This window comes from Mustela lutreola, chromosome 16 (assembly GCF_030435805.1).
Source record: "Mustela lutreola isolate mMusLut2 chromosome 16, mMusLut2.pri, whole genome shotgun sequence".
NCBI classification, from domain to species: domain Eukaryota; kingdom Metazoa; phylum Chordata; class Mammalia; order Carnivora; family Mustelidae; genus Mustela; species Mustela lutreola.
This window is the reverse complement of record NC_081305.1, coordinates 54,047,282-54,073,567: the sequence shown is the minus strand read 5'-3', so window position 1 is coordinate 54,073,567 and position 26,286 is coordinate 54,047,282. Positions and strand designations below refer to the sequence as shown.

The 26,286-nt window shown below is 45.5% G+C and overlaps 2 protein-coding genes across 2 annotated transcripts in view; both read right to left on the bottom strand.

Annotated features, from left to right (window-relative positions):
• Positions 1-894: 894 nt before the first annotated feature.
• LOC131817563 (sialic acid-binding Ig-like lectin 14) lies at positions 895-7,510 on the bottom strand. Its single transcript, XM_059151084.1, has 9 exons — positions 7,464-7,510; positions 6,015-6,079; positions 5,555-5,935; positions 5,050-5,328; positions 4,824-4,871; positions 2,480-2,737; positions 2,234-2,369; positions 2,022-2,092; positions 895-1,914 (listed from the first exon to the last, which is right to left on the bottom strand). Exons 2-8 carry the CDS (start codon positions 6,067-6,069, stop codon positions 2,023-2,025), a joined length of 1,227 nt encoding a protein of 408 aa, XP_059007067.1. The 5' UTR covers positions 6,070-6,079; positions 7,464-7,510; the 3' UTR covers positions 895-1,914; position 2,022.
• LOC131817713 (basic salivary proline-rich protein 2-like) overlaps positions 7,464-26,286 on the bottom strand; it is a 38,388-nt gene continuing 19,565 nt past the window's right edge. The window contains exon 4 of the mRNA XM_059151238.1: positions 7,464-7,530. Within this exon, the coding sequence (XP_059007221.1) occupies positions 7,479-7,530 (52 nt within the window). The 3' untranslated portion in view covers positions 7,464-7,478. The remainder of the gene's footprint in view (positions 7,531-26,286) is intronic.

Here is a 26,286-nt window from a genome sequence, read left to right as displayed (position 1 = left end):
ATATAATCATAGAAAACAAACTGAAGTTTGCCGGAGCGGGTAACTGGTAGCTGGAGGAAATGGGTAACTGGGTGATGGACATTAGGAGGGCACGATATGGAATGAGTACTGGGTGTTATTTATAACTGATGAATCACTAAATTCTACCTCTGAAACTAATATTACACCATATGGTAATTAATTGATTTTATATAAAATTTAAAAATAAAGCAAAAACAATACCAAAACCAAAAATGAATTATTGATACATATAACAATATAGATAAATCTGAAAAATGTAAAACTGGGAAAAAAATTCAGACCCTAATGCATATGTAATGCTTGAGTCCACTTACATAGCGCCCCAAAACTGGCAATACGGATCTGTATCGACAGAAAAGAGGGAGTTGGCATGCGTGTGACTCTGCTGACTTGAAGGAGCCAGGGACAAAGCCCAACACCTTCAGCACAGCGCTCAAGGCTCCAAATTTTCTGACCCTGCCTTCTGTCCCGCTGTGATCATGTCTCTGGTGCCCCCGGTCATCCCCGCCAAGTTACAGAAACAGGTGTGCTCCCCTTCATCTGCCAGGGGGTCTCAATTCTTGGCCCATCTCCACCAGAGCTGCCTGCCCGCTGCCTATCCTTCCCATCTCAGAGCTGGGACCTGACCCCCAGGGGCAGGGGGATGGAATCTGTATGTTGAACTTGGTGGTGTTGGAAGCAAGGGTGTGCACACAGGTAAGCATTCATCTAGTTGCACTCCTTAGATTTGATTATTTAATCAATTTAAGTTAGACCTCCAAACACAATGAATACATAAAAAGTCTTCTTTAGACCATGTTCAACAAAAAAAGGATAGAAGGTTGAGATATAGCTTTGCTCTCGAAACTTCCACAGAGACATTAAACAGTAAAATCAATTTTTATGTTGCATCTTTAATAAAACTTTTATTTATAAGTAAATGTGTTGTTCTGTAGCAATTATTATGAGGTAGGTGTCTCTCATCTGGGAAAGAAAAGCTGCATTCTTGACTCTGTTATGCACTGTCATCTACACTGAGAGGGAAGTTTGGGAGACCAGCAACTCAGGGGTTAAGCAGGTCATGGGAAGTAAGCCCAGGGAGCTCCCTTACAGGGGCAGGGCTGGGGATGGAATGGAGGAGGGTGGGAGGGGTGGGGTGGGCAGAGCCAGCAGGGAGAGGCAGGCTGAGCAGATGGAGACGACTGGCCATTGGCAGAAACAAGGGGGCATCAGCTACGGTGTGTTTTTACTTCCTTTTTTTCTTAAAAAGCTTGCCATCTGGGGAGAGATGGTGCCTCCTAGGGCCAGCCAGTTTTTAGAGATGGTGAAGAGTTCTGCAGGGAGCTCACCTTTCAGATCAAACTAACCAATCCCCAGCTCGTGTCCCACAAACACCCTTTAAAAAAAAGATTTTATTTATTTATTTGAGAGAGAGACAGAGAGAGCACAAGCAGGGGGAGGGGCAGAGGAGAGGGAGAAGCAGGCTCCCTGCCCTGAGGGGGACTGAATCCGGGGGCTCTAGGATCATGGGATCATGACCTGAGCTGAAGGCAGATGCTCAACCAACCGAGCCACCCAGATGCCCCAAACACCACTTTTCTCTAACTCAAGCACCCTGCCCTAAATCACCAAGGACAGGTAGCAGACAACTAGAGCCACCCCTTTAGGTCAAGGGCCCCCAGAATTACTCAGACTAACTGATCCTGAACTATACTGCTAGCCTTGTTTTTCTCACACAAATCCCAGGAAAGGCTTTTGCGAGGCCTCCCCTGTACCTGATTCTGCCTCCCAGCCAAAACGTGGTGCTTCTTCCCACATGGCCCTGCATGGTGTGGCATGCCCCATTTCCTTGGGAAACGTAAGTAGCAACTTCTGATGATGTTGGCCTCTCTGTGTCATTGCTCCTTCACCTCCCTAAATTAAAGTCCAGGGGTACAGTGGAGAAGGTTTGAGTTGAGAGGTTCCAGGAAGAAGCTGACCGTGACATCTCATATCTGTCCCCCTGGGCTCCAGGTCCACACCTCAGTCCCGTCTTGAGAAGGAGAGAGGCTCACTCAGGCCTCTCGGCCCCGATCCCTGGGGGTCCCCACACCTGCAGAACCAACACGGGTCTCAGATCAGAGAGCTGCCATGTAGTTCTAACTCCAGGCAGGATGGGATGGCTGAGCCCCACCTGGAACTCGGGGCCAGTCAGCAGATTTCCCGGGAGAGGGCTGGGCCCGCTCACACTCACCTGGTGTAGTAGATCCAGGTGAGGCCATAGGCGAGGAGGAAGCCAGCCCCCATGAGAAACCCTCTGATCAGGGTGAGGACCAGGGGCCAGGAGCCCTCCTGCTTCTCACTCACACAGTTGCAGGAAGAGGGGCTTCCTGCAGAAGGAAGTCCAGAGGTTGAAGCTCTGTCCCCAGACCCCAGTCCCTTCCACAACCCAAACACCTGACCAGGCTGCCCCCCTCCCCAAACCTGTATTACAACTCACTGCGCACAGAGAGGCTGATGGAGATGCACTGGGAGCCCAGGGGGTTCTGAGCCTGGCAGGTAAATTCCCCTTCATCTTCCACCCCTATGTGGAGCAGCTCCAGGACCCCAGGCGCCGAGGGCTGGGAGGGGCTCAGGGCTTTGCCCTCCCGGGACCAGCTCAGCATGGCAGGGGGGTTGCTGTCAGCGATGCAGACCAGGCTCAGGAACTGACCCTCCAAGACAGGCAGCGACATGCCATTGCTCAGCATCTTCGGGACTGGGTAAGAGAGTCACCACCAGCAGGTGGAGCCGAGAGAGGCATCTCTCCCTCCCTCTTCCCACAGAGCCAAAGCCTGGCAGCTCTGGAGGAGTTGTGCCAGGAACTGAAACCGCCTGGCAGATGGGGGAAGTGCACTTGTCCCTGGAGCTTGGTGGGGACGACGGGGAGCATCAGAGACATGATCACGGCGGGACAGAGGGCAGGGTCAGAAATTCTGGAGCCCGGCTGAGGGCACTGGGCTTTGCCCAGAGGTTACTGGGAAGCGGTAGGGGCTATGAGCAGGGGAAATGGAGAATCAGCGCTGGGTCTACAAAGATCCTGCTGGGCCAAGTGCGGCCTGCCACAGAGAGATGTACAGGAGGCAGGGAGGCTGAGGAGGAGGCTGAAGCAATGGTCCAGGGTCCAGGAGAAAATTGGAGCTGGCCTGGGCCAAAGGCAAGAGGAGGGAAATGATTTAGGAAATGAAGTTCTCAAGACTCGCGGACTCATGGGTGCAGCTGGTGAGAAGGGGAGTTACCCAGAGTGGGGTCCAGACCTGCCGCTGGGGTTAAGTAGCAAACACAGAGAGGCATCAGCAAGAGGCAGCTGCACATCTGACCCATGACCAGCTAGAAAGTTGTGGGAGGCACCAGGACAGGGTCAGCATAGGGATGGGGTCACAGGGGGAGACAGGGGACAGAATGAGGATGCTCAGGAAAGTGGACACAGAGAGCAACAGGGGTCCAGGCTAGAGCTAGGGGGACTGAGAACGTGGAAGGGTCCAACAGAAGATGACGAGATCGGCCACAAAGAAGTGCAGACAGAAATTCAAGCATGGGGAGCAGAACCTGGAGCCGCAAAACTCACAGAGACAGAGGTGGAAGATGAGAGGCTGAAGGGTGGCTGCCCGGGGCTGGGGTTGGGGCTGGGGAGTCAGTGTCTGGTGCGCATAGAGTTTCGGTTTCGCAAGTTGGAGAGAGTCTTGCAGGAGCAGCACTGAAAGCCTCCAACGCGGCTGAGCTCTAGCCTTAAACATGGTGAAGACAGTAAGCTTTACGTTGTGTCTGTTTTATTACAATGATACATAAATTCTAGGGCCCCCTGGGTGGCTCAGTTGGTTAAGCCTCTGCCTTGGGCTCAGGTTATGATCCCAGCCAGGGTCCTGGGATAGAGTCCTGCCTCCTGCTCTCTGCTCAGTGGGGAGCCTGCTTCGCCCTCTGACCCTCCCCCTACTCGTGTGTACTCTCCCTCTCAAAAATTCATAAACAAGGGGTGCCTGGGTGGCTCAGTGGGTTAAGCCTCTGCCTTCAGCTCAGGTCATGATCCCAGGATGCTGGGATCAAGCCCCACATCGGGCTCTCTGCTCAGCGGGGAGCCTGCTTCCTCCTCTCTCTCTGCCTGCCTCTCTGCCTGCTTGTGATCTGTGTCTGTCAAATAAATAAATAAAATCTTTTTAAAAATTCATGAAAAATTTTTAAACAGACTCCCCTTCCCCTTCTACCCCTCTCCCCCATCTCTCTAAGGTGAAGAGATCAAATAAATCAGTTTTAAAAGAAAACAACCATAAACTCTACAGCTAATGAAAAAAGGAAGGAGGTCAAAAGGCACCAACCTCAGTTATAAAATAAGTAAGTTACATCCTCTCCTGAGGATGTAACACATGCGGTGACTATAGTTAATAGTGCTAGACTGTTTCTTTGAAAGTCCCTAAGAGTAGACCTCAGATGTTCTCATCACAAGGAAAAAAATTTGTGACTATGTGTGATGACAGATGTTACATAGACTTACTGTGGTGATCATTCTGCAGTGCAAACAAATACCAAATCATTATGTTGTCCACCTGAAACTAATACTGGTACATGTTGATTAGAATGCAATTAAAATGAAACATACATAATACACACAAACTAGAGGGAAAAAAGAGGCAGGAGCTGAAAGCTATCCTGGGTCCACGATGGGCGACCCTGGTGAGGTGGGGCGGGGCGGGGGGCAGACAGAGACTCAAGGGGCTGAGGAGTGAGGGAGGGTCTCATCTCCAAGCCCTGAGCCCTGAGCAGGCAGACCCTGTTCTCATCACAACCCCAGGCGAGAGGATCTTTCCTACCTGTGTAGTTTCCCTGCAAAACGCGTGTGGTCATCAACTGTGGAGCGTCTGAGGAAGGAAGATGTGGTGAGGGGCAGGGTGGGCTTCGGCTCTTTGTTCCAGGAGCCCCATAAGTGGAAGGGATGGGCTTTCCAATTTCCCCCAATCTCCTCTGGAAAAAGGATCCCAGGACTGACCCCTTTCCCCTCACTGCTCTGAGGGACCCAGCCATCCCTCCAGCACTCACAGGAGACATTGAGCCTGATGGTTCTTTCCACGGTGCCCTGAACTCCTGGCAGGTGCACCTGACAGGTGAGGTTGCTGCCATGGTCCTGCACCCTTGGGGTGAGGGTCAGCACCGAGGAGTGGAGGGTCTGGGGGTCCAGCGAGTCAAGAGCACCCCCCATCCAGAAGAAGCTGAGAGGTCTTCCTTCTTCGCAGGATCCCCGCAGACTACAGGTCAGGTTCGTGGGATAGCCAGACTTCAGGGGCTCCAGAAAGTGGATGTCGGGTTCCTGTGTCAGGGCTGAGGAGGACAGACGCAGGTGCCTGGGCCCCAGGACGCTGGGTCCCCTGAGTGTGACCCTGACAGGGACCAGGGCCTCAGGACACAAGCTGACCCCAGGCCCCCATGTCTCTTCCCACCATCCCAGCCCCAAGACTTGGAGCAGGGAATGTTCCAGTGTCCTGCTGCTGTTCTAAGAGTGGGGGGGTCTCCACATCCCAGAGCTCTCCTGGGGCCCCTGCCATACCTGCCACCTGCAGGTTCAGCTGCTTGTCTCTGTAAGTATATCTCACATAGTCTTTCACTATTTGGAACTTGTAGAGTCCCTGGTCGCTCCTCCTGGCCTCTCTGATCCTCAGGGAACAGTCGTTTTCCTGGGGCTTCCTGACGAGGTTGAACCGGTGTCCGAACTCTGTCTTCACGGTTTTTGTTGGATCATTTGTAGCCACAAGCTGAGAGTTATGGGAGCTGTCCCCACTTTGGAACCAGTACATGTAGGGCCTCTCACCGGTAGGCCACAAGCTCCAGGGATAGGAGAAGGAGCAGGGCACGTGCACACACAGACCTTCCTGCACCGTCACTGTGTCCTGCACTCGAAGCTGGTACCCCCAGTCCTCCTGCAGGGACCCTGTGGGGACACAGAGGCTCAGCTGTGGCTCTGGGACACCCCCACTGTGCCCTCCAGACCTCCCCCTTGGCCTACTTACCCCCCCACAGCAGGGGCAGCAGCAGTAGGGACACCATGTCTGCATCAGCCGGCATTCAGGTCCCTCTGTTGGGGAAGGAAATGGCCCAAATCAGGGGGTGAGGCCAAGGAAACCCCAACAGGAAGCTGCGTGTCAGAGCTATGGTCATGGGATAAAGGGAACTTGGGCAGCATGGACCATGGCGGGGGATGGGGAGGGGGTTCAGAAATCACCGGTCTTGCCTCCTCCCTGCTATTTGCAGATGGTGAGAGGCTTGGCTAGGAGGATAAGGCCCCAGAAGGGCGGCACTTCCCTAGTGCAACAGGGGGAGGGGCGGAGGGAGAGGGAGAAGCAGACCACTCCTGGTCAATGGGGAGTCCGACACAGGGCTGCACATGTGGAGGCCGAGAAAAATTAAGGCCATCCCACCTCAGGTTTAGCCTTAGCTTAAGTACAGCCATCTTAGCTTCGGCAGCCATCTCAGGCCCCTGGGACCAAGGGCTGAGCTTTCCCCTACTTCACTTTAGTTCCAGAAACCCTCACCCTGCTTTAGTTCCAAGAAAGTCCCCCACCCTGCAACACCCCAGCAACAGCTAATCAGCTTACTGCAGAAAAGTGTGAAACTTCTCCCCCCAGCCCCCCCACTCCACCAGCCTCTTGTAATGACCCATAAAAACCCCTGCCTTAATTAAGTAGCCTCAGGGTCCAAGTCCCTACTCCGCTGTGTCGGGTATACTTGAGCCCAAGCTCAAGCTTGTCAAATAAATCCTCGTGTGATTGCATTGATGCTTGGCTCCTTGGTGGTCTCTCAAACATGAAAACTGGGGCATAACACACACAGGACTCCATACCAGATCCTGAGACCACGACCTGAGCTGAAGTCAGACACTTCACCGACTGAACCACCCAGGCGCCCTGTCTCTTGCCCTATGTTTGCACAGGGAAGAGAACACCACCTGGCCAGTTCCCGGGGATCAGAACCTCTGGGCACTGGAAGAGATCTGGAGCAAATGCATCATCACATGATGGGCCTCTAAGGAGAGGCTCCCGGGCTGAGGGGCCAGGTGGCCGTTCCTGCCCCTCTGTCAGGAGAGAAGTTCTCACGGACAAATCCATTGGTCCATGATAGTTACAAGAGATATGGCTCCCACCAGTGACCCTGAGGCCTCCTGCCCTCCTGGATTTTGGTCCCCGGTCCCACCATAGTCCTCATCCGAGGCAGCCTCAGACTATGGCCTTGGTGTTGATGCAGAACTGACCTGAGAGCTGGGCATTTGGAATGTGGAAGTTGAGGGCATGGAGTTGGAACCCAGACGTCTACCCACTTACCACCCACCCTGTTCGACTTTACTAAATTCTGCTAACCTCTCTGTGCCTCCGTTTGCCCATCTACAAAATGGGGACATTACTACAAATGCTGTGGGACATTAAATGAGTTCATGCATGCTTAGGACAGTGCCTGGTACTCACTGAGCATTTATTTGTTCATCCAAATGATATTTCCTGGAACCTCCCATGTGCCAGGCCCTGTTTTGGGCTAGAGATAAAGCAAAGGGTCAGCTCTGAGGATAGAAAAGATGAGTCAGAAGCTCTAGTTAGAAGACAAACAGTTAATAAAACATTTTAAATGCACTATTCCTGAGAGAGTGATATATTTTAGGGGAACCCCCCTAAAAAACCAGAAAAACGTAAGAGGAATCTTTAAAGACTTCTGAAATTAAAAAAAAAAAAAGAAAACTGTGCCTGGGGCAAGCCTCATGGAAAAGATGACATCTAAGTGAAGATGTGGATAAAGTGAGAGATCCAGTGGGCACCCATGCAAAAGGAACCCATTGTGAAAGACTAGTGCTCTCGGTGTTGGGCTGGCAGAAAGGGCTACTTAAGATGGCGAAAGTTCCTGCCACAAGACCTGAGCTTGGACAGGAGAACAAAGGCCCAAGCAGGAATCTGATTGGCTCCAGTGGACCAGTGGGACCCCGACAAGCAGGCGAGATATCCAAATAAGGGAAACTTATCAAAAGAACCCTGAGCTCCCCTCGAGATCCCTTAAAAGCCCCCTCCTCCCTGCCTTGGGCACGACTTCTGCCACTCTGCTTTCCAGAGTCGAGGAACCTCGCCTGAGGGTGCCCACCTCCTCCCGGTGCAACTTTCCTGGCTCCCCTTCTCCTGAGCCCTGAAACTTCACCGGAGAGTGTTTTTAATAAATCTTGCCTTGCACCCACTTTGCCTAGTGTTGTGTTTATCTCGCCAGAAAAACTTTACACTCGGAAGTCCTAAGTGAGGGTAGGTGTGTTGGCAGACGGCTGGATGACAGCATAGCAGAGTGAGCCATAGGAAACAGTGAAGGAGAGGAGGTCTGAGAGTTAGTTACGCTAGGTCAGCTTCTGAAGAGCTCTGAAGGCTGCCATAGGAACTTGAATTGTACTCTGGGTGTATTAATAAATACCCTGAAAATGTCAGGATTCTCCAAACAGAACCCATTGGATCACATCCTATGCATATACAAAGAGATCTATTGTGCGGATTTTGCTCCTATGATTATGGAGGTTGACAAGTCCCAAGATATGCGGTTGGCAAGCTGGGGACCCAGGACATCTGATGGTGAGTTCTAGTCCAGAGACTAGCTGGCTTGACACCCAGGAAGAGCCAATGTTTCAGTTCAAGTCCAAAGGCACAGAAAAAAATGATGTCCTAGCTCGAAAGCAATGAAGCAAGAAGAGCTCCCCTTAGTTGTGCAAGGGTCAACACTTTCCTCCCATGCAGGTCCTAACTGATTGGATCAGGCCCACCACACTGGGAAGAAGAATCTGCTTTAAACAATCTACTGATTTAAATCATTGGCCATTGGTGATTTATTCAACTTCCAGCCCCTTTCCCTCCCTGGAGGTCAAGGGGATGGGACTGAAAGTCCCAATCTTTCAGCCAAAGCTCCATTCCCTTAGCAACCAGCCCCCACCCTCAGCTGCTATCCAAATGTAACCTCATTAACATAACAAAAGACACCTTAATTGTTTTCAACACTTAGTAAATTCTAAGGCTTTTAGGAGCTCCCTGCTGGAAATGGGGATGGATGGACCAAAGGTGCATATTTCTTATTATAAATCATAGTATCACAGGTGTGAAGGGCAGTGCAGGACTCGAGCAGAAAAGGGACAGGATCCAATTTGCTTTTCCCCTGACCCCTTGCTTGCTGGACTGAGCCCAGACTTCTCTGGGGCTGTTGTGTTGCCCTGCTTGTGAGATGGGAGTGCCCAGGTCTGGGTGGACATGGTGGGTTGGTGGGAAGTTGATGGCTAGCAGCATTTTTTGGTGTATCAGATCCATATTAAGAGAGAAAGAGAAAACTCAACAATACCAATGTGTTTCTCCCGAGTGGTTGCAAGCTGCAAGCTGCAAGCTGCAAGCTGCCATTACAGGAAAAGGGAAAATCTTTAAGAGATTTTTAAAGAAGAAATTCGGGAGCTCAATCTCAGACATATTGGGTTAGAGACACACAAGTGGAAAAATTAGACAGAGGGTGCTTGATCTGTAGGTCTGTAGCTTAGAAAAAGTCCAATGGCACCCATGAACTTGGAATGTCACCACACGGGTCATATTTAACTGTGGGCCTGAGTGTGATCACACACTGCACGAGATAAAACAGAAGAGAGGTGAGGACCATCTCCAGTGGGCATCAGACCCACCTTCCTGCTGAAAACAACCACAAACAGAAAGGGAAAATCATGGCAAATCTGAAAACTACTGAAGGGCTGACAAGTGTAAGGTTTTACAGGAGAGATACACAGGACACCAGGCAAGATAGGAGAAAGGCAACATTTATTAAAGACGCCCTTGGGCGAGGTTCCTGACTCAGGAAGACTCAGGAGAGGAGAGTTGGGGAAGTTGCACTGGGAAGGGGTTGAGTGAGCTTTTATTGGGTTAAGACAGACAGGGCATAGGTTCACAGTCATATAAGGTAAGGTATTTGGTGCTTGGAGGGTAGGAAAGTCCTGATGTTCCTGTTTCTCACATAGGTATCACTTATGTAATACCTATGTGAGGTTTACTTATGGTGACATGTCCTCAGCATGTCCTTCTTGCAGGAGAGTCATGGGTAGAGGAAGAGGGCGGCCAGGAAGATGGTGGCCCAGCGGCCATTTTATTGTTCCTCCTGCATTCCCACGGCTGCCGACCTAAGAAAATTTTCAGCGTGAAATCGTGAAATCGAGGACAGGGTAGAAACCTGTAGGGAAGGGAGGCACCGAAGCTACACTTTAGCTGGGTGTGGTTGTAAATGGAATTGACTCCTTAATTTCTCTTTCTTCTCTCTCATTGTTAGCGTATAGAAACACAACTCATTTCTGTGCATTGATTTTATATCCTGCCACTTTGTTGACTTCCTCTATGAGTTCTAGCAATTTTGGGGTGGAGTCTTTTGAGTTTTCCAGAGAGTAAGATGCTACTTTTAGATAGAAACCAGGATCTGAACAGTCAAAAGACTGACCAACCAACCAACCAACCAACCAACAACAGAACAACGGCACAGGAAGACAGAGCCATGAGGGAGCACTAGGGATCCCAGAAATGTAGGGGAGGCCATGGGGGTGAGGAAAGGCACCAAACCATAAGATACCTAGGAATAAACATAACCAAAGAGGTAAAGGATCTGTACTCAGAAAAATATAGAATCCTGGGGCGCCTGGGTGGCTCAGTGGGTTAAGCCGCTGCCTTCGGCTCAGGTCATGATCTCAGGGTCCTGGCATCGAGTCCCGCATCGGGCTCTCTGCTCAGCAGGGAGCCTGCTTCCTCCTCTCTCTCTCTGCCTGCCTCTCTGCCTACTTGTAATCTCTCTCTGTCAAATAAATAAATAAAATATTTAAAAATATATATATAGAACCCTCATGTAAGAAATCGAGGAATACTCAAAGAAATGGAAAAACATATCATGTTCATAGGTTGGAAGAACAAATATTGTGAAAATGTCTCTGCTACCTAGAACAATCCATATATTCAATGAAATCCCTATCAAAATACCATCAACTTTTTTCACAGACCTGGAACAAATAATCCTAAAAATTATATGGAACCAGATAAGACCCCAAATAGTCAAAGGAATGTTGAAAAAGAAAAACAAACCTGGTAGCATCACAATTCCAGACTTTAAGCTCTATTACACATCTGAATCATCAAGACAGCATGGTACTGGCACAAAAACAGACACATAGATCAATGGAACAGAATAGAGAGCCCAGATATAGACCCTCAACTCTATGACCCACTAATCTTTACAAAGCAGGAAAGAATATTAATGGAAAAAAGACAGACTCTTCAACAAACAGTATTGGGAAAATTGAAAGAAAAACCACATGCAGAAGAATAAAACTGGACCATTTCCTTACACCATGAACAAAAATAGACTCAAATGGATGAAAGACCTATATAGGAGACAGGAATCCATCAAAATCCTAGAGGAGAACACAGGCAGCAATCTCTGTGACCTCAGCCACAGCAACTTCTTGCTAGACAGGTCTCCAAAAGCAAGAGAAACAAAGGCAAAAATGAACTATTGGGACTTCATCAAGATATAAAGCTTTTGCACAGCAAAGGAAAGTCAACAAAACCAAAAGACAATCAACAGATTGGGAGAAGATATTTGCAAACGACATATCAGATAAAGGGCTAGTAACCAAAATCTATAAAGAACTTGTCAAACTCAACACCCAAAGAATAAATAGTCCAATGGAGAAATGGGCAGAAGATATGATCAAACATTTCTGCAAAGAAGACATCCAAATGGCCAACAGACACATGAAAAAGTGCTCAACATCACTCAGCACCAGGGAAATACAAATCAAAACCACAGTGAGATACCAACTCACACCAGTCAGAATGGCTAAAATTAACAAGTCAGGAAATGACAGGTGTTAGTGAGGATGCGCAGAAAGAGGAACCCTCCTACACTGTTGGTGGGAATGCAAGCCGGTGTAGCCACTTTGGAAAACATCATGGAGGTTCCTCAAAAAGTTGAAGATAGAGTTACCCTATGACCCAGCAATTGCACTACCGAGTATTTACCCTAAAAATACAAATGTAGTGATCTGAAGGGGCATGTGCTTCCCAATGTTTATAGGAGCAATGTCCACAATAGCCAAACTATGGGAAGACCGCAGATGTCCACTGACAGGTGAATGGGTAAAGAAGAGGTGTTATCTATATACAATGGAATACTACTCAGCCATCGAAAAAAAGAAATCTTGCCATTTGTAATGACGTGATGGAACTAGAGAGTATTATGCTGAGTGAAATAAGTCAATCAGAGAAAGATAATTATCATGTGATCTCACTGATATGGGACATTTAAGAAACAAATCATAGGGGAATAGAGGATAAAATAAAACACAGTGAAATCAGAGAGGGAGACAAACCATAAAAGACTCCCAATCATAAGAAACAAACTGAGGGTTGCTGGAGGGATGGGGTAACTGGGTGATAGACATTAAGGAGGGCACGTGATGTGATGAGCACTGGGTGTTATAGAAGACTGATGAATCACTGACTTCTACCTCTGAAACCAATAATACATTATATGTTAACTGAATTTAAATAAAAATAAATTAATTTTTTTAAAAAGCAGTATCTTGGGGTACCTGGGTCACTTCAGTCTGTTAGGCATCTGATTCTTAGATTTGGCTCCAGTCCTGATGTCAAGGTCATAGCATTGAGCACTCTCTTTAAAATAAATTTAAAAATCTTTTAAAAATAATAAAAATAAAAGCAGCATCTTGATTTCGTTTTGGAGGATGACCATCCTCCCATCATCAACTCCATTCCCTACTCCAGGGGTGAATCTGTGAACTGACACTGGCCAGTTGGCATATTTCATCACTGATAACACTTGTCAATTTATCAGGACCTGGATGAGCCTATATCCAATTGCCTCAGAAGAGTTTCCAGGACTTCTGCTAGACCTTTGGGAAAAATGGCTGCTCTCTTTCCCCTGGGGTCTTTGTTTTTTTGTTTGTTTGTCTGTTTAAGATTATTTATTTATTTATTTGACAGAGAGAGAGATCACAAGCAGACAGAGACAGTGTGTGGTTGGTGAGGAAAGTAGACTTCCCACTGAGCAAGGAGCCCAATGCAGGCCTCGATTTCAGGACCCTGAGATCATGACCTGAGCGGAAGGCAGAGGCTTAACCCACTAGGCCTCCCAGGTGCCCCTTTCCTGAGGTCTTTGAATGGGAAAGATTCAAGTCTCGAGCTCTCAAAACCCAGTACTGGACTTGAGCCTACCTGAGAACAAAGCCCACAGAGGAAAGCAGAGCTATGGGGGTAGCAAATTTTTTAAAAAGGATTTCAGTGACATTGACCAAGCTGTAGAACCCTCTCTGCCAGAAGCAGCATATTTCAAAACTTTTCAGCTAACAGAGTGTGATACTGTTTTTTATAATAAGAGATATATATTTGGTCATTGTCCCAGTTCCTGGCACAACATCCTAAAACCCTTGGAATTTCCTAAGCGATGAGAGGGGATAAATAGGCCTTTTGCTCTGCTAACGAAGTGACTTAGAAAGCACCTAAGGGTGGGAGATGGTTGCCAGGGGAAACAACCATGCAGTTGGAGTGTTGGGGCTTTCTGTCCCAGCCGGACTCCCAGGGAGGAGAGAGGGGCTGGAGGGTGAGCTCAAATGCCAATGCCCCACGATTTACTCACTCAAGCCTATATAATGAAGCCTCCATATAAACCTGAAAGGATGAGGTCCAGAGAGACCTTTCAGATGGTTGAACCATAATGCATCCACATGCCACCATTCAGGGTCCCAAACTCCACAGGGACAGGAAAGTTCCTTTGTTCAGGACCTCACCCTATGTACCTCTGATCTGTTGATTTGTATCCTTTGATATCCTTTGTAATAAACTGGTAATCTAGTGAGTGAATAGTTTTCCTGAGAATGTGAGCTGCTCTAGCAAATTAACTAAACCCAAGGAGGGGCTCCGGGAGCCTCTGATCTAGAACCCATGGCTCAAGAGCACAGGTGACAACCTGGGACCTATGACTGGCATCGGAAGTAGGGGAAGGGGGCAGCCTTGTGGGACTGAGCCTTTAACTTGTAGATCTGAGGCTATCTCCATGTAACTAGTGTCAGAATTAAGTTGAATTGCAGGACACTTCGCTAGTGTTGGGGAATTTCCTGAATGTGTAAAGAGAAGACCCACATATTGGAAATCGGGAATAGAACTGTAGTGAGTTAGTACTATTTTCCCCTCCATTAGGCCAGTTTGAACTGGATTGATGGTACATGTACCTGAAAAAGTTCTAACACAACCTCCCCTCTAACCACCGTGCCCATACCCCCTTACCTACTCCGCCTCAGCCCCGGAGGCTGCCCAAACCTCCCTGTGAAACTCAATTTCACAGTTCATAAGCCTCTCAGGGACTTTCAGGAAAGACACTGACATATGCTCATGCATAAGCCCGTTTCTGATGCCTATCAAAATCAGATGAACATGACCAAACCCAGTTGTAGAAATAAAAACCAATCTTAGCTTGCGCTTCCATTAAAAAAAAAAAAAAAAAAAAAAAAAAAACAGAGGGTGGCCACTTAAACGAAATGGGGGGAGGGAAGGGGAAAGGGGGAGGGAAAGAGAGATAAAGAGAGCTCCTGAGTGGGCTTGCTCACCAGTCTCTGTCTTTCCTCTTATTAAGAACATTAATCCCAGGGGCGCCTGGGTGGCTCAGTGGGTTAAAGCCTCTGCCTTCGGCTCGGGTCATGGTCTCGGGGTCCTGGGATCGAGTCCCGTATCAGGCTCTCTGCTCAGCGGGGATCCTGCTTCCTCCTCTCTCTCTGCCTGCCTCTGCCTACTTGTGATCTCTGTCTGTCAAATAAATAAATAAAATCGTTAAAAAAAAAAAAAAAAAAGAACATTAATCCCATCACGGGGGTTCCACCTGCAGGACCACATCTAAACTTAACCACCTTCCAGAGGCTTCCCTCCAACTGATCACACGGGGGTTAGGTCATCAACATATGCATTTAGGATGAACTTAGGATGGGAGGACACAAACGTTTAGTCCATAACAACCAACCAACCAAGGGCAGGTAGAAGTTACTTAGTCGGAGCTCGCTATAGGAAGGGAGTCGACCACCATCACTGGCACTTGGGCAGGGACTCGAAGGCGGGCAGAGGATTGGGAAAGCTTCACTGAGGAGAAAAGAGAAGACTTCCTGGTTGTGTGTGTCCTGGTTGGAGGCTGTTGATCTGAGGAAGCTGGAGGAGGGTTAACTAGAAGGGAGACTCCCTAACTGACCGGTTAGGGTACACAGTGGCTTTCTCTGTTTGGTCCTAAATTGAGAGCAGGGGCAAAAACCAGGGAAGCCATCAGTTATTAATCAAGTCCTGGCCATGTGTGGCTGCTCCATACAGGGGTTAGCGTTTGGTGTCCTGAATCCATTGTCAGAGATGTGGTGTGATTTCCCACAAGTCTGATTTGTCGGCAGTAGGCTGGCTTCCAGGCTGGTGGCTTATGGGTGAGAGTTCTGTTTTTACATACGTCTGAGTTTCCGCCACTTGCATATGCAGTCTCTCGGCGTATGGAGCAACAACCACACTCACAGAGGACCACACAATTCATCTCAGGGAGAGGACCTACAAACTTCCTTTTCAGAACAAATCAATGGCCTTTTGGGGATCTAAACAGAAAGCCAGGATTAGCCGGGAGCTTGGGCTAAAGAGTAGGCTAATATAACTCCACCTGATAAAATCCTGTGACCCCCAAGACTGGCTGAGAGAAAGACTGAGGGCAGCATCGGTGTCAGTGGCAGTACAGGTGGTAAGGACGGAAGCCGGACTCCTTAGGAGAGATGTGATAGGAGACGCAGCTGCTATGAGGCCCCATGGGGTAGGGATGGACTGTGCAGGTTAACATCCCCTTTAGGTTACTTTCTTTTCCGTGGGGTCATTCCCCACTGCTGTCCCCGAATGTTTCATATGTTACCCATAATACCATCGGATTAAAGTGCTAAAGAGGGGCACCTGGGTGGCTTAGTGGGTTGAGGCCTCTGCCTTCGGCTTGGGTCATGACCCCAGGGTTCTGGGATCGAGCCCCGCATCGGGCTCTCTGCTCAGCGGGGAGCCTGTTTCCTCCTCTATCTCTCTTTGCCTGCCTCGCTGTCTACTTGTGAACTCTGTCAAATAAATAAATAAAATCTTTAAAAATAAATAAATAAATAAATAAATAAAGTGCTAAAGAATGCAAGAAGTTTTGCTTTCTTTTCCCATATTGCGGGAAAGGACATCACAATGCATGTGATGATTAGGAGAATGGCATCATCTCCTGTAATTCTCCAAAATAATATGCAGAGTGGGCAATGCTGTATATACTGTACTTTTGTGGCATGGGGCCTCCAGTTCTAGTCTCTAGATTTTAAAAAAACTGGGGGGCTGCAGGATTTGGGGGACCTCTGGTTTGTTCCATGCATGATGGCTAAAATGCCTGAAGGTATCAATCTGGTGCACAAAAGCTGGACATAACTGAAGGTGACAGAAGGAGGTGAGAACAATGGTAACACACTCTGCATTAGGACACAGTCCAATGCAAAGAAGCTAAAGTACAGGGAGGACATTTTGTGAGGTGCCACCTAGCACAGGTGTCATACACAGGAAGGACAGAGGCCACACTTCACCGGCAATGGTTTCAGGGCCAAAGATAAAACCAGGCAGTTGTGAAGAGTCTCTCTCCCCTTCACTTGGTTTCCAACAAACAGGCTAGGTTGTATTTGTGTTTTGTTTGTTTGGACTGGTTTGGAAATATTTTAACAAATAAACTTAAAACATTTCAATATTGGGAGATATATATATATATACACATATATATATAATGTTATATATTAAAATATAATATTATAATAGTATGTATATTATGTATATATTTTTTTAAATTTACTTTTATTTTTTTAAGTAGGCTTCATGCCCAGCATGGATTCCAACATGGAGCTTGAACTCATGACGCTGAGATGAAACCTGAACCAATATCAAGAGTCAGCTGCTTAGCGGACTCAGCCACCCAGGTGTCCTTCAAGATATTTCTTTCTGTCTTTTTTTTTTTAATATTTTATTTATTTATCTGACAGAGAGAGAGAGATCACAAGTAGGCAGAGCAGCAGGCAGAGAGAGTGGGGGAAGCAGGGTCCTCCCCTCCAACGAGCAGAGAGCCCAACGCAGGGCCCCATCCCAGGACCCCAAGATCATGACCTGAGCTGAAGGCAGAGGCCCAACCCACTGAGCCACCCAGGCACCCCAAGATATTTCTTCAGAAATTAAAAGATCCAGTATTCTCGCCTGGTAGCAGTCAGCCGGGGCTGCACAGGAATTGACTGCCTTTATACCGCTGTGCTCCCCCACACCATGCACCAATGCCTCCTTCTACTAAAGCCAAATGCAGGGACCATCCGTCAGGTACTTTCCTTACGCTAGTCTGCCCCACTCATTTACTGTACTGCCTTGTCTGTGTAGAGATTCAATTTGGGGGAAAACCCCTCAGTATCTGGTCCTGGTTTGAGGAAGTATTGCTATCCTTAAAATATTGAATATTCAAATTAAATATTCAAATTGAATGACCTAGCTCTTACTGAGGGCTTCTTTAATTTCTCTCAGCAACATTTTCAGTTTCAGGTGTCAAGGTCTTAATTTGGTTAGTTTTACTTTTAAGGAATGTCGTGATTTGGTTTGCTTTTTAAAATGATATTTAAAATGTTTTAAATAAAATGATATTGTATTTTTTATTTAATTTTCTGACATTTGCTAATACAGATATAGAAATCATTTCTGTAGGTGGACTTTGGTTACAGTAACTCTACCGAATTACATATTAATTCCAGTAGTTTGCTTGTCTGTTTTGAATTTTCTATGTAAATGATCTTGTCAGTGGAAACAATGATGTTACTTCTTCCTCTCCAATTACACTGCCTTTTCCCACTGCTTCATTGAAGCCTCCAGTAGTTTCATCACAACTCTGAGTAGAAGGAATGAAAATAGAGACCCCTGGCTGGCTCAGTCAGAAGACAGTGAGACTCTTGATCTTGGGGTTGTGAGTTTGAGCCCCATGCTGGGTGTGGAGATTACTTTTAAAATTTAAAAAAAAAAACAACCATATATTTTAAAGAAGAAAAAGGAGGAGGAGGAGAAGAAGGAGGAGGAAGATAGAGGAAGAGGAAGGAGAAGGAGAAGGAGAAATAGAAGAAGTGAAATAGACATCTTTGTCTCTTTCTTGACCTTAGGGGAACAGCATTCAATATTTCACTATTCAGTGTAATTAAAGACAGTGCCATGTAAATACAGTGATTCCTGTGTCATTCACCAAAACATTCTAGATGATAGTTTGCATTTATTTACACACAGGTTTCTAAAAAAAAATTAATTCATTCGTCACAGCTTATCATCTGGAGATCTCTCCATAATCGGAATGTCCGCCCTCTCTTGAAAATGTTGATGATCTGGCACTCCCGTGTGACAGAAACCAGCTGGGACCGAGCAGGACCTGCGGGCTTTATTGTGGGGCATTCTCCCAGCAGGTGCTGTGGTCTCCTTGGACCTGGGGCCAAAGCCCAGATACCGTTTTTCAGTATACCTGCCCCATTATTGTCCTTTACCCCATGTCTCCTAGCTCATTTTCTATACCTGCCTTTCTGTTGTGGGGCTTAGTTTTGCATCCGCTGGGAAAATAGATGCACTGCCCCATCAAGCCAAAAATTCCTCTAACCAGAGTTTCACTCTTCATTTCTCAACAGTAGACCCTGTTCGACCGGAGCCGGGGAGGCAATCAAGGTCCAAGTCTGCCCCCTGCTGGACAAAGTGCTCTCAGCATGGTAGGCCAGTAAAGTCGGGAGTGAACAGGATTCCCAACTTAGACGCCTAATAATGCTCCAGCTCTCTCTTCCAACACAATTTTGACAAAGAATAAAGAAGGGCGCCTGGGTGGCTCAGTGGGTTAAAGCCTCTGCCTTCAGCTCAGGTCATGATCCCAGGGTCCTGAGATCGAGCCCCACATAGGACTCTCTGCTCAGCAGGGAGCCTTCTCCCCCCCCCCCTCTGTCTGTCTCTCTGCCTACTTGTGATCTGTCTGTCAAATAAATAAAATCTTAAAAAAAAAAAAAAAAAAGAATAAAGTAGAAAAAGAAAAGAGCATGAAAAAATTATAAGGAGGGGCGCCTGGGTGGCTCAGTGGGTTAAGCCGTTGCCTTCCGCTCAGGTCATGATAGGTCATGATCTCAGGGTCCTGGGATGGAGTCCTGCATCAGGCTCTCTGCTCAGCAGGGAGCCTGCTTCCTCCTCTCTCTCTCTCTCTCTCTGCCTGCCTCTCTGCCTACTTGTGATCTCTCTCTGTCAAATAAATAAATAAAATCTTTAAAAATATATATATATATAAGGAGAAGTGCCCAGCTGACTCAGTCGGTGTAGCATTCGACTCTTGATCTCGGGGTTGTGAGTTTGAGCCCCTCTTTGGATGTAGAAATTACCTAAAAATAAGATTTTCTTTTTTTAAGATTTAAAGATTTTTAAAATTTATTTGAGAGAGAGGGAGGGATCACAAGTAGGCAGAGAGCAGGCAGAGAGAGAGGAAGGGAAGCAGACTCCCTGGCGAGCAGAGAGCCCATTCCAAGGACCCTAAGATCATGACCTGAGCTGAAGGCAGAGGCTTAACCACTGAGCCACCCAGGCCCCCTTCTTTTTTTTAGAGTATTTTAATTTATTAACTGCATCACACACAAACACACACACACACACACACACACACACACACACACAAATCGTAGGCTGTAGCAGCTTCCCACTTATAAGGAAATTAAAGAAAACTTATATAAGAAAACAATACAAATGGAGCTAGTAAATCTAGGGTAAATTATTAAAGAGAAAACAATGACAATGAAAAATTAAAATGGGACTTAGAAGCATAAAGTACAATGCTTGGCACACAGAAAATAAAAACTAGTGCACAGATTCCAAGTTCAGGAAAATCACACAGGATGCAGGGGAAAGAACAAAAAGGTGGAAATAGTGAAAGGGAAAGTGAGTTCTGGAGGAACTTTTCCAAAACATAAGTTGCAAAAACTCTTCTTAGGAAGAGATTGAATTTGTTAAATAGATTGGTAATTATGAAATAAACTGACAGAATCAGATTAAGTTATTTTATTTAATTTTAAAAGATTTTATTTTTAAGTAATCTCTACACCTAACGTGGGGCTCAAACCCATGACCCCAAGACCAAGGGTCACTCACTTTTCCAACTGAGCCAGCCAGGTGCCCCATACTAAATTATTTTAAACTATCAACACACAGACGATTCTGACTCAAAGTAAACTAAATATAAAAATTAAAACTTCCCAATTATTTGTATAAAGCCAGCACTATAACTCTAATATGGTAACACACCATGGCCAAAGGGATCTCCTAAAATCCAGGTGCCTTTCCCAACAAAAATCCCCTTATATAAGATTATTTCTTTAATTTAGAAGTCTACTTGGGGTGCTTGGCTGGCTCAGAAGGAAGAGCACAGGACTTGATCTCACAGCCAAGAGTTCAAGCCCCACAATGGGTGTGGAGGTTACTAAAAATAACAAACTTAAAAAAAAAAAGTCTTTCAAATTCTACTTACCTACCTATCTGTCAGGTCATATAAAACAAAAGTAAGTTAAATGCTTCCTTGCAAAACACTGCATTGGCTTATTCCAAGGTCTACTCCTTATGGGTAAGGAGAACAAAAGCAAAAGGAAAGGCAGAGGGGCACCTGGGTGGCTCAGTCAGTGAAGTGTCTGCCTTCTGCTCTGGTTATGACCTTAGGGTCCTCGGATAGAGCCCTTCATCGGGCTCCAAGCTCAGCGTGGAGCTTGCTTGAGATTCTCTCTCTGCCCCTCCCACTCCTGCTTGCTCTTTCTCTCTCTCTCTAAAATAAAATCAAATAAAAACAAAATCTGAAAAAAAAAAAATCTGAAAAAAAAAAAAAAAGGTATATAAACAGTCACTCCCCACAACGCTAGTGAAGCTTTTTCTGCTCACAGGTCCTGTCCCTGTGCTTTAATAAAATCACCTTTTTTGCACCAAAACCTCTCAAGAATTCTTTTCTGACCATTCACTCCCGGACACCACATAAAATCACATCACTTGGACCACTTCACTCTGCCATCTTTACACATTCCCAAAGCAATTCCTTCTAGTTCGAAGTCTTTAAATACTATCCAATATTGATAACTCCCAAATGTGTATCCTCCTTCTGGTCCTCTCCCCAAAGCTCCAGATTCATTCCATTTAATTGCCTGCTTGGGTATCTAATATGCACCTTAAACTCACCATGCCCAAGCCTTACTCTACATTTCTGTTGCATGCCCGCTCTTCCCACAAACTTCCCCATCTCAGGAGTTAACTCTGTTTTGCAGGTGCACAGGTCAAAGACCTCAGACCCATCCTTGTCTCCTCTCCTTCTCACTCACCCTACATCCTGTCAGAAATCCCCTCAGCTCTGCATTCAGAATATATCCAGAATTCATCTTCTCCTTTTTTCTCCTCTCCTTCCTTTCTCTTCTTTTCTTTTTCCCTTCTGAGCAGTAGGGCGCAGGTGTGGCAGAGCTAGATGGATACCTGGGCAGAGAGGTGGCTGGGAATGGGGTGTCTCAAACACAGTGAGGAGGGTATCTAGTCCAGAATGTCACAGAGGAATGTCAGAACCTGAGCAAGATGAGGAGGGCGTTTACATGTGTTCGCTCTCAGAACATCCCATCAGGGAAAACAGACTAGCAGGATAAGGAGGGCAACCACACTGGAGGGGAATGGTGGCTGAGAGGGAGAGCTAGTTACATTCAGGGGGTCTGATGAAACAAGTAAATATATTTTGGATAATGGGAAACAGATTTCTCATTTTCAGAGAAGGAACTGACACATAGAGGAAAGCAGAAACTAGAATGACCTGTGTGGTATTGGATTGGAACTGGAGGTAAAGGACTGGACACATGGATTTCAGTATTTGTTTTGTAAATGAATGAATGAATGTGTGCAGACAAAAGGCTATTGCCAACGAAGTCAGAAAAAAGACAATGCCCCCTGCTATCACAATTATTATTTAACATTCTAATAGTTGGGCTCTTAGTTGCAAAGGAAACCAATTGGGGTTAACTAAAAAGAAAAAAAAAAAGGAATTCATTCAGAGGACATGGGGCAGCTGACAGTTTGGATGAGAAAGCTAAAGTAGAAAGTTTAGAAAATGGGTCAGAACCCAAGGAAACAATGAAAGGAGAATGGTCACCAAGTTTGCCTAGGGACAGCCTGGTCCAGTGCCAAAGCCATCCAAATGAGCACTGACCCATTCCTGATGTCTTTATAAATCTCAGTGTGAGTTCAGTCAGACACCTGCATGCTGGCAACGAGGTTTCTGGGAAAACAAGTGTCTGGTCTTTAGGTCCTTAATGGTAGGAAGTAGGACCCCACAACAGTAGAATTCTCAAACAGAGAGAGCTCAGAGGCTCCGCGCAGACATCGTTCTGACGGTGTCCACCAAATGCAGTTACAAAACAGAACCAAACAAGAGGTATAGATACTGGAAAGGATATATCCTTATTTCTTGCAATTAGACAGAAAATGAACTGGAAAAAGTATTAGAAGCAATATGATAACTCAACCAAGGTGTGGAGTTACACCACAGTTTTTCAATTTCAGCATTATTTATATTTGGAACCGGATAATCCCTTGTTGTGGGGAGAGCGAGTTAAAGCAGATCTCTGTCTTCTGCTTACTAATGCCAGTAGCACCCCTCTCCCCGACTCGGGACAAACAAATGTCTCCAGACCTTGCCAGATGTCCCCAGGAGGGAGAGCAAAATCATCCCCACTTGGATTGAGTTGTACAATTAATTTATAAAAATTGGTAACTTTCTTACATTAGAAAAACAACCAATCAAAAATTACAATGGGAAAATACTTTTTGTTCATACATAAATTACCTTAAAATCATATTAAATCCAGCTGGAATGACATCATGTGTGGTGTGAGATAGAGATCTAAGTTTACTTGTTGATTCTTCATAAAACCTTGATTAGTATATTTATCTTATATCTTGCCAAGTCAAAGAACTTGATAATGAGTTCTGTTTCTCTGTAAATTCTCTTGGGTTTTCTAAGTAAAGGATCATAACATTTGCAAAAGATGACCATCTTGTCTTTTCATTTCTCATATTTACACTGTTCATCTCAATTTCCTGTCTAGCTGCCTTTCCTAACACTTCAGAAGCAATTATAATTGTGTTAATAGTGAGACTGCCTTTGTTCCTGGCATAAATGGGAAGACTTTAGAATTTCACCATTATCACTAATGACTTTTTAAAAAATATTTTATTTATTTATTTGACAGAGAGATCACAAGTAGGCAGAGAGGCAGGCAGAGAGAGAAAGGAGGAAGCAGGCTCCCTGCTGAGCAGAGAGCCTGATGCAGGACTCCATCCCAGGACCCTGAGATCATGACCTGAGCCGAAGGCAGCGGCTTAACCCACTGAGCCACCCAGGCACCCTCACTAATGACTCTTAAATTTCTTTAGCAGTTGGGATGGCTGTACTCTGTTGGATTCATATAATTCTTTTCTAGATATTCTGAAATAGTGATTTTGACTTTTTGGCCTACTGTCAGAGAATGTTTTTCTTCCATTTTTGCTGTGTGTATATGTGATTTTTGCCATTTTGTGATGGATATAATGATTCATTAATTATATGAAACAGATCTTCTATGTGGCTACAGAGCACTTAAAATATGGCTAGTTGTAACTCCCTGAGTATTCAATTTTATTTCCCTTTAAAATTAATTTAATTTTTTTTTATTTTTAAGTAATCCCTACACCCAATGTGGGCCTGAAACTCACAACCCCAAAATCAAGAGTTGCATGCCTTACCGACTGAGCCACTTAATTAATTTAAGTGTACATAGCAGTATATGGCTATTGGCTACCACATTAGACAGGACAGCTCTAAAATTTTACATATTTTTATACATTGAATCTACCCTGGCCGAGAGAGGTGAATTAAAATCTCTTAGTATAGGTCAGTATTTGTGTATTTCTCCTCATGTTCTGCGGTTTTTGCTGTTTAAATTATAATGCGATATTATATGATATGTAGAATATTGTGGCTGCTAAATCATTCTTGTCTAATACATCTTTTATCCTTATAAAGTATCTCTCTTTATCTTGTTTATGGCTTTTTGTCCTAAATTCAGTTTGGCTGTATATTAAAATTGAAGCCCTGCTTTCTTTTTCCTTCCATTGGTCTCATTCGCCTTGGCGCATCTTTTCATTTGTAGACTTTCTCAGTCAATTTGTTTTAACATGTCTCTTATATTCCCAGAAAATAGTTGGATTTTACTGTGTGATGTGATGTGATAATTGCTTTTTTAAAAAATATGTAGAACAGGCACATTTAAATTCATTCCTATGACAGATATATTTCACTTTAGTTTTATCAACATTTTAATGTTATGCTTTCTGTTTTTATTGTTTCTTTTGAAATTATATTTCACAATATGGTGTGTGTTTTCATTGCATTGGGGTGTGTGTGTGTGTGTGTGTGTGGTCTTTCTTCACTGTGAGCAATGACAAAATTAGAATCTTTCCACTTCCTCTCACCCCCTCCACACCCAATTTTAGTTGACTTTGCTGTTTTTCTTAGTTCTTCTGGATTTTACTTTTACATCTTAAAATACGCATCCTCCTACTTTTGATCTACCTTAACGTTTTATTTTACTCCACCTGTGAAAACTTAGGGAATCTGTGTTCTACCACTTTTCATCCTTCATTCTTCCCAATCTTTGTCAGTATATTATTTTTATAGGCAAATGACTCATAATACTTTCGTTCTGTCACAACAGTCCCCATCGTTGTCTTACTTTGAGTCCAACAGGTCAGGAGATTAGTGTTGACTGGTTTAAAGTTCATCATTTTGTAGAGGGGCCGGTACCGTTGGCTGGTTTTTCCACAGCTGCTCTCTCTGCCCCTTTTACTGTTCTCACCACCTGCTATAGAGACTGAAGTGGTAAGAAGCTAGTTCTCCACATTTATGTAAATGATCTTCATCTCACTGTTATAGACAGTTTCTTCCACTGAACCTCGGGAAGGTAGACACAGGCTGGTCCAGCCATAAATTGTTCTTACAGGGGCACCTGGGTGGCTCAGTGGGTTAAGCCGCTGCCTTCGGCTCAGGTCATGATCTCAGGATCCTGGGATTGAGTCCCGCATCGGGCTCTCTGCTCAGCAGGGAGCCTGCTTCCTCCTCTCTCTCTCTCTGCCTACTTGTGATCTCTCTCTGTCAAATAAATAAATAAAATCTTTAAAAAAAAATAATAAATTGTTCTTACAATCTACCATGACAGAACAAATAGGATCCTTTCTCTTTTCTGTCATTCATTTATCAAATCTCTTAGAAAAGTAATGAAGGTGTTTGTTTTCAGATGGCATGTGAATATACCATAAATCTAATGTTATGAAATTAGTATAATATTGGAATAGGAATAGAAAAATTGATCAAAGAGCACAGTAAAGCGTCCCCAGTAGATCCACGTCTGCATGAGAATTTTAACAATAACAACTGTGACAGTCCTATTCAAATGAGAAAAAAGTTTATTTAACAAACATGCCTTGGCTAAACAGACTTATATAAACAGACCTATCTAATAATAAAGGAGGACTCACATCTCAGCTCATACCATATACAAAGAGGCATGCCACAACTGAACATTTTTTAAAAGTTGTGGAAGTATTAGAAGAAAATCAAGGCAATCAGGTGGCTGTGGAGGTAACCTTAAGCAGGAAACGCAAAAGCTCTGAAGTGGGGGAAGAGTCATGTGGCTATATGGATATAAAAACTTTAGTCAAGAAACAGGCTCTTTACTATAAACAACAGGGGTGCCTGGGGTGCTCGGTCGTTAAGCCTCTGCCTTCAGCTCAGGTCATGATCCCAGGGTCCTGGGATAGAGCCCCACATCAGGCGCTCTGCTCAGTAGGAGGCCTGCTTCTCCCTCTCCCACTCCCCCTGCTTGTGTTCTCTCTCCACTGTCTCTCTCTCTCCGTCAAATAAATAAATAATTTTTTTTTAAAAAATGACAGACAACAAACTGATGGTTACCAGGGGGGAGGGGAGGGGTTGATGGTGGGTTAAATAGAAGATGGGGATTGAGGAGGGCACTTGTGATGAGTGCCAGGTGTTGTATGGAAGTATGGAATCACTAAATTCTAAGCCTGAAACTCATACTACACTGTATGTTAACTAACTGGAATGTAAATAAAAACCTTC

What these genes read in the sequence shown, in the direction of transcription:
- LOC131817563 (XM_059151084.1), bottom strand. Translation starts at nt 6,069, where the DNA reads ATGCCGGCTGATGCAGACATGGTGTCCCTACTGCTGCTGCCCCTGCTG. An exon ending in CATCAGCCTCTCTGTGCGCA is followed by an intron (nt 2,370 to 2,479) that starts GTGAGTTGTAAT and finishes TTCCTTCTGCAG; the next exon opens with GAAGCCCCTCTTCCTGCAAC. An exon ending in ACCTGGATCTACTACACCAG is followed by an intron (nt 2,093 to 2,233) that starts GTGAGTGTGAGC and finishes TTGGTTCTGCAG; the next exon opens with GTGTGGGGACCCCCAGGGAT.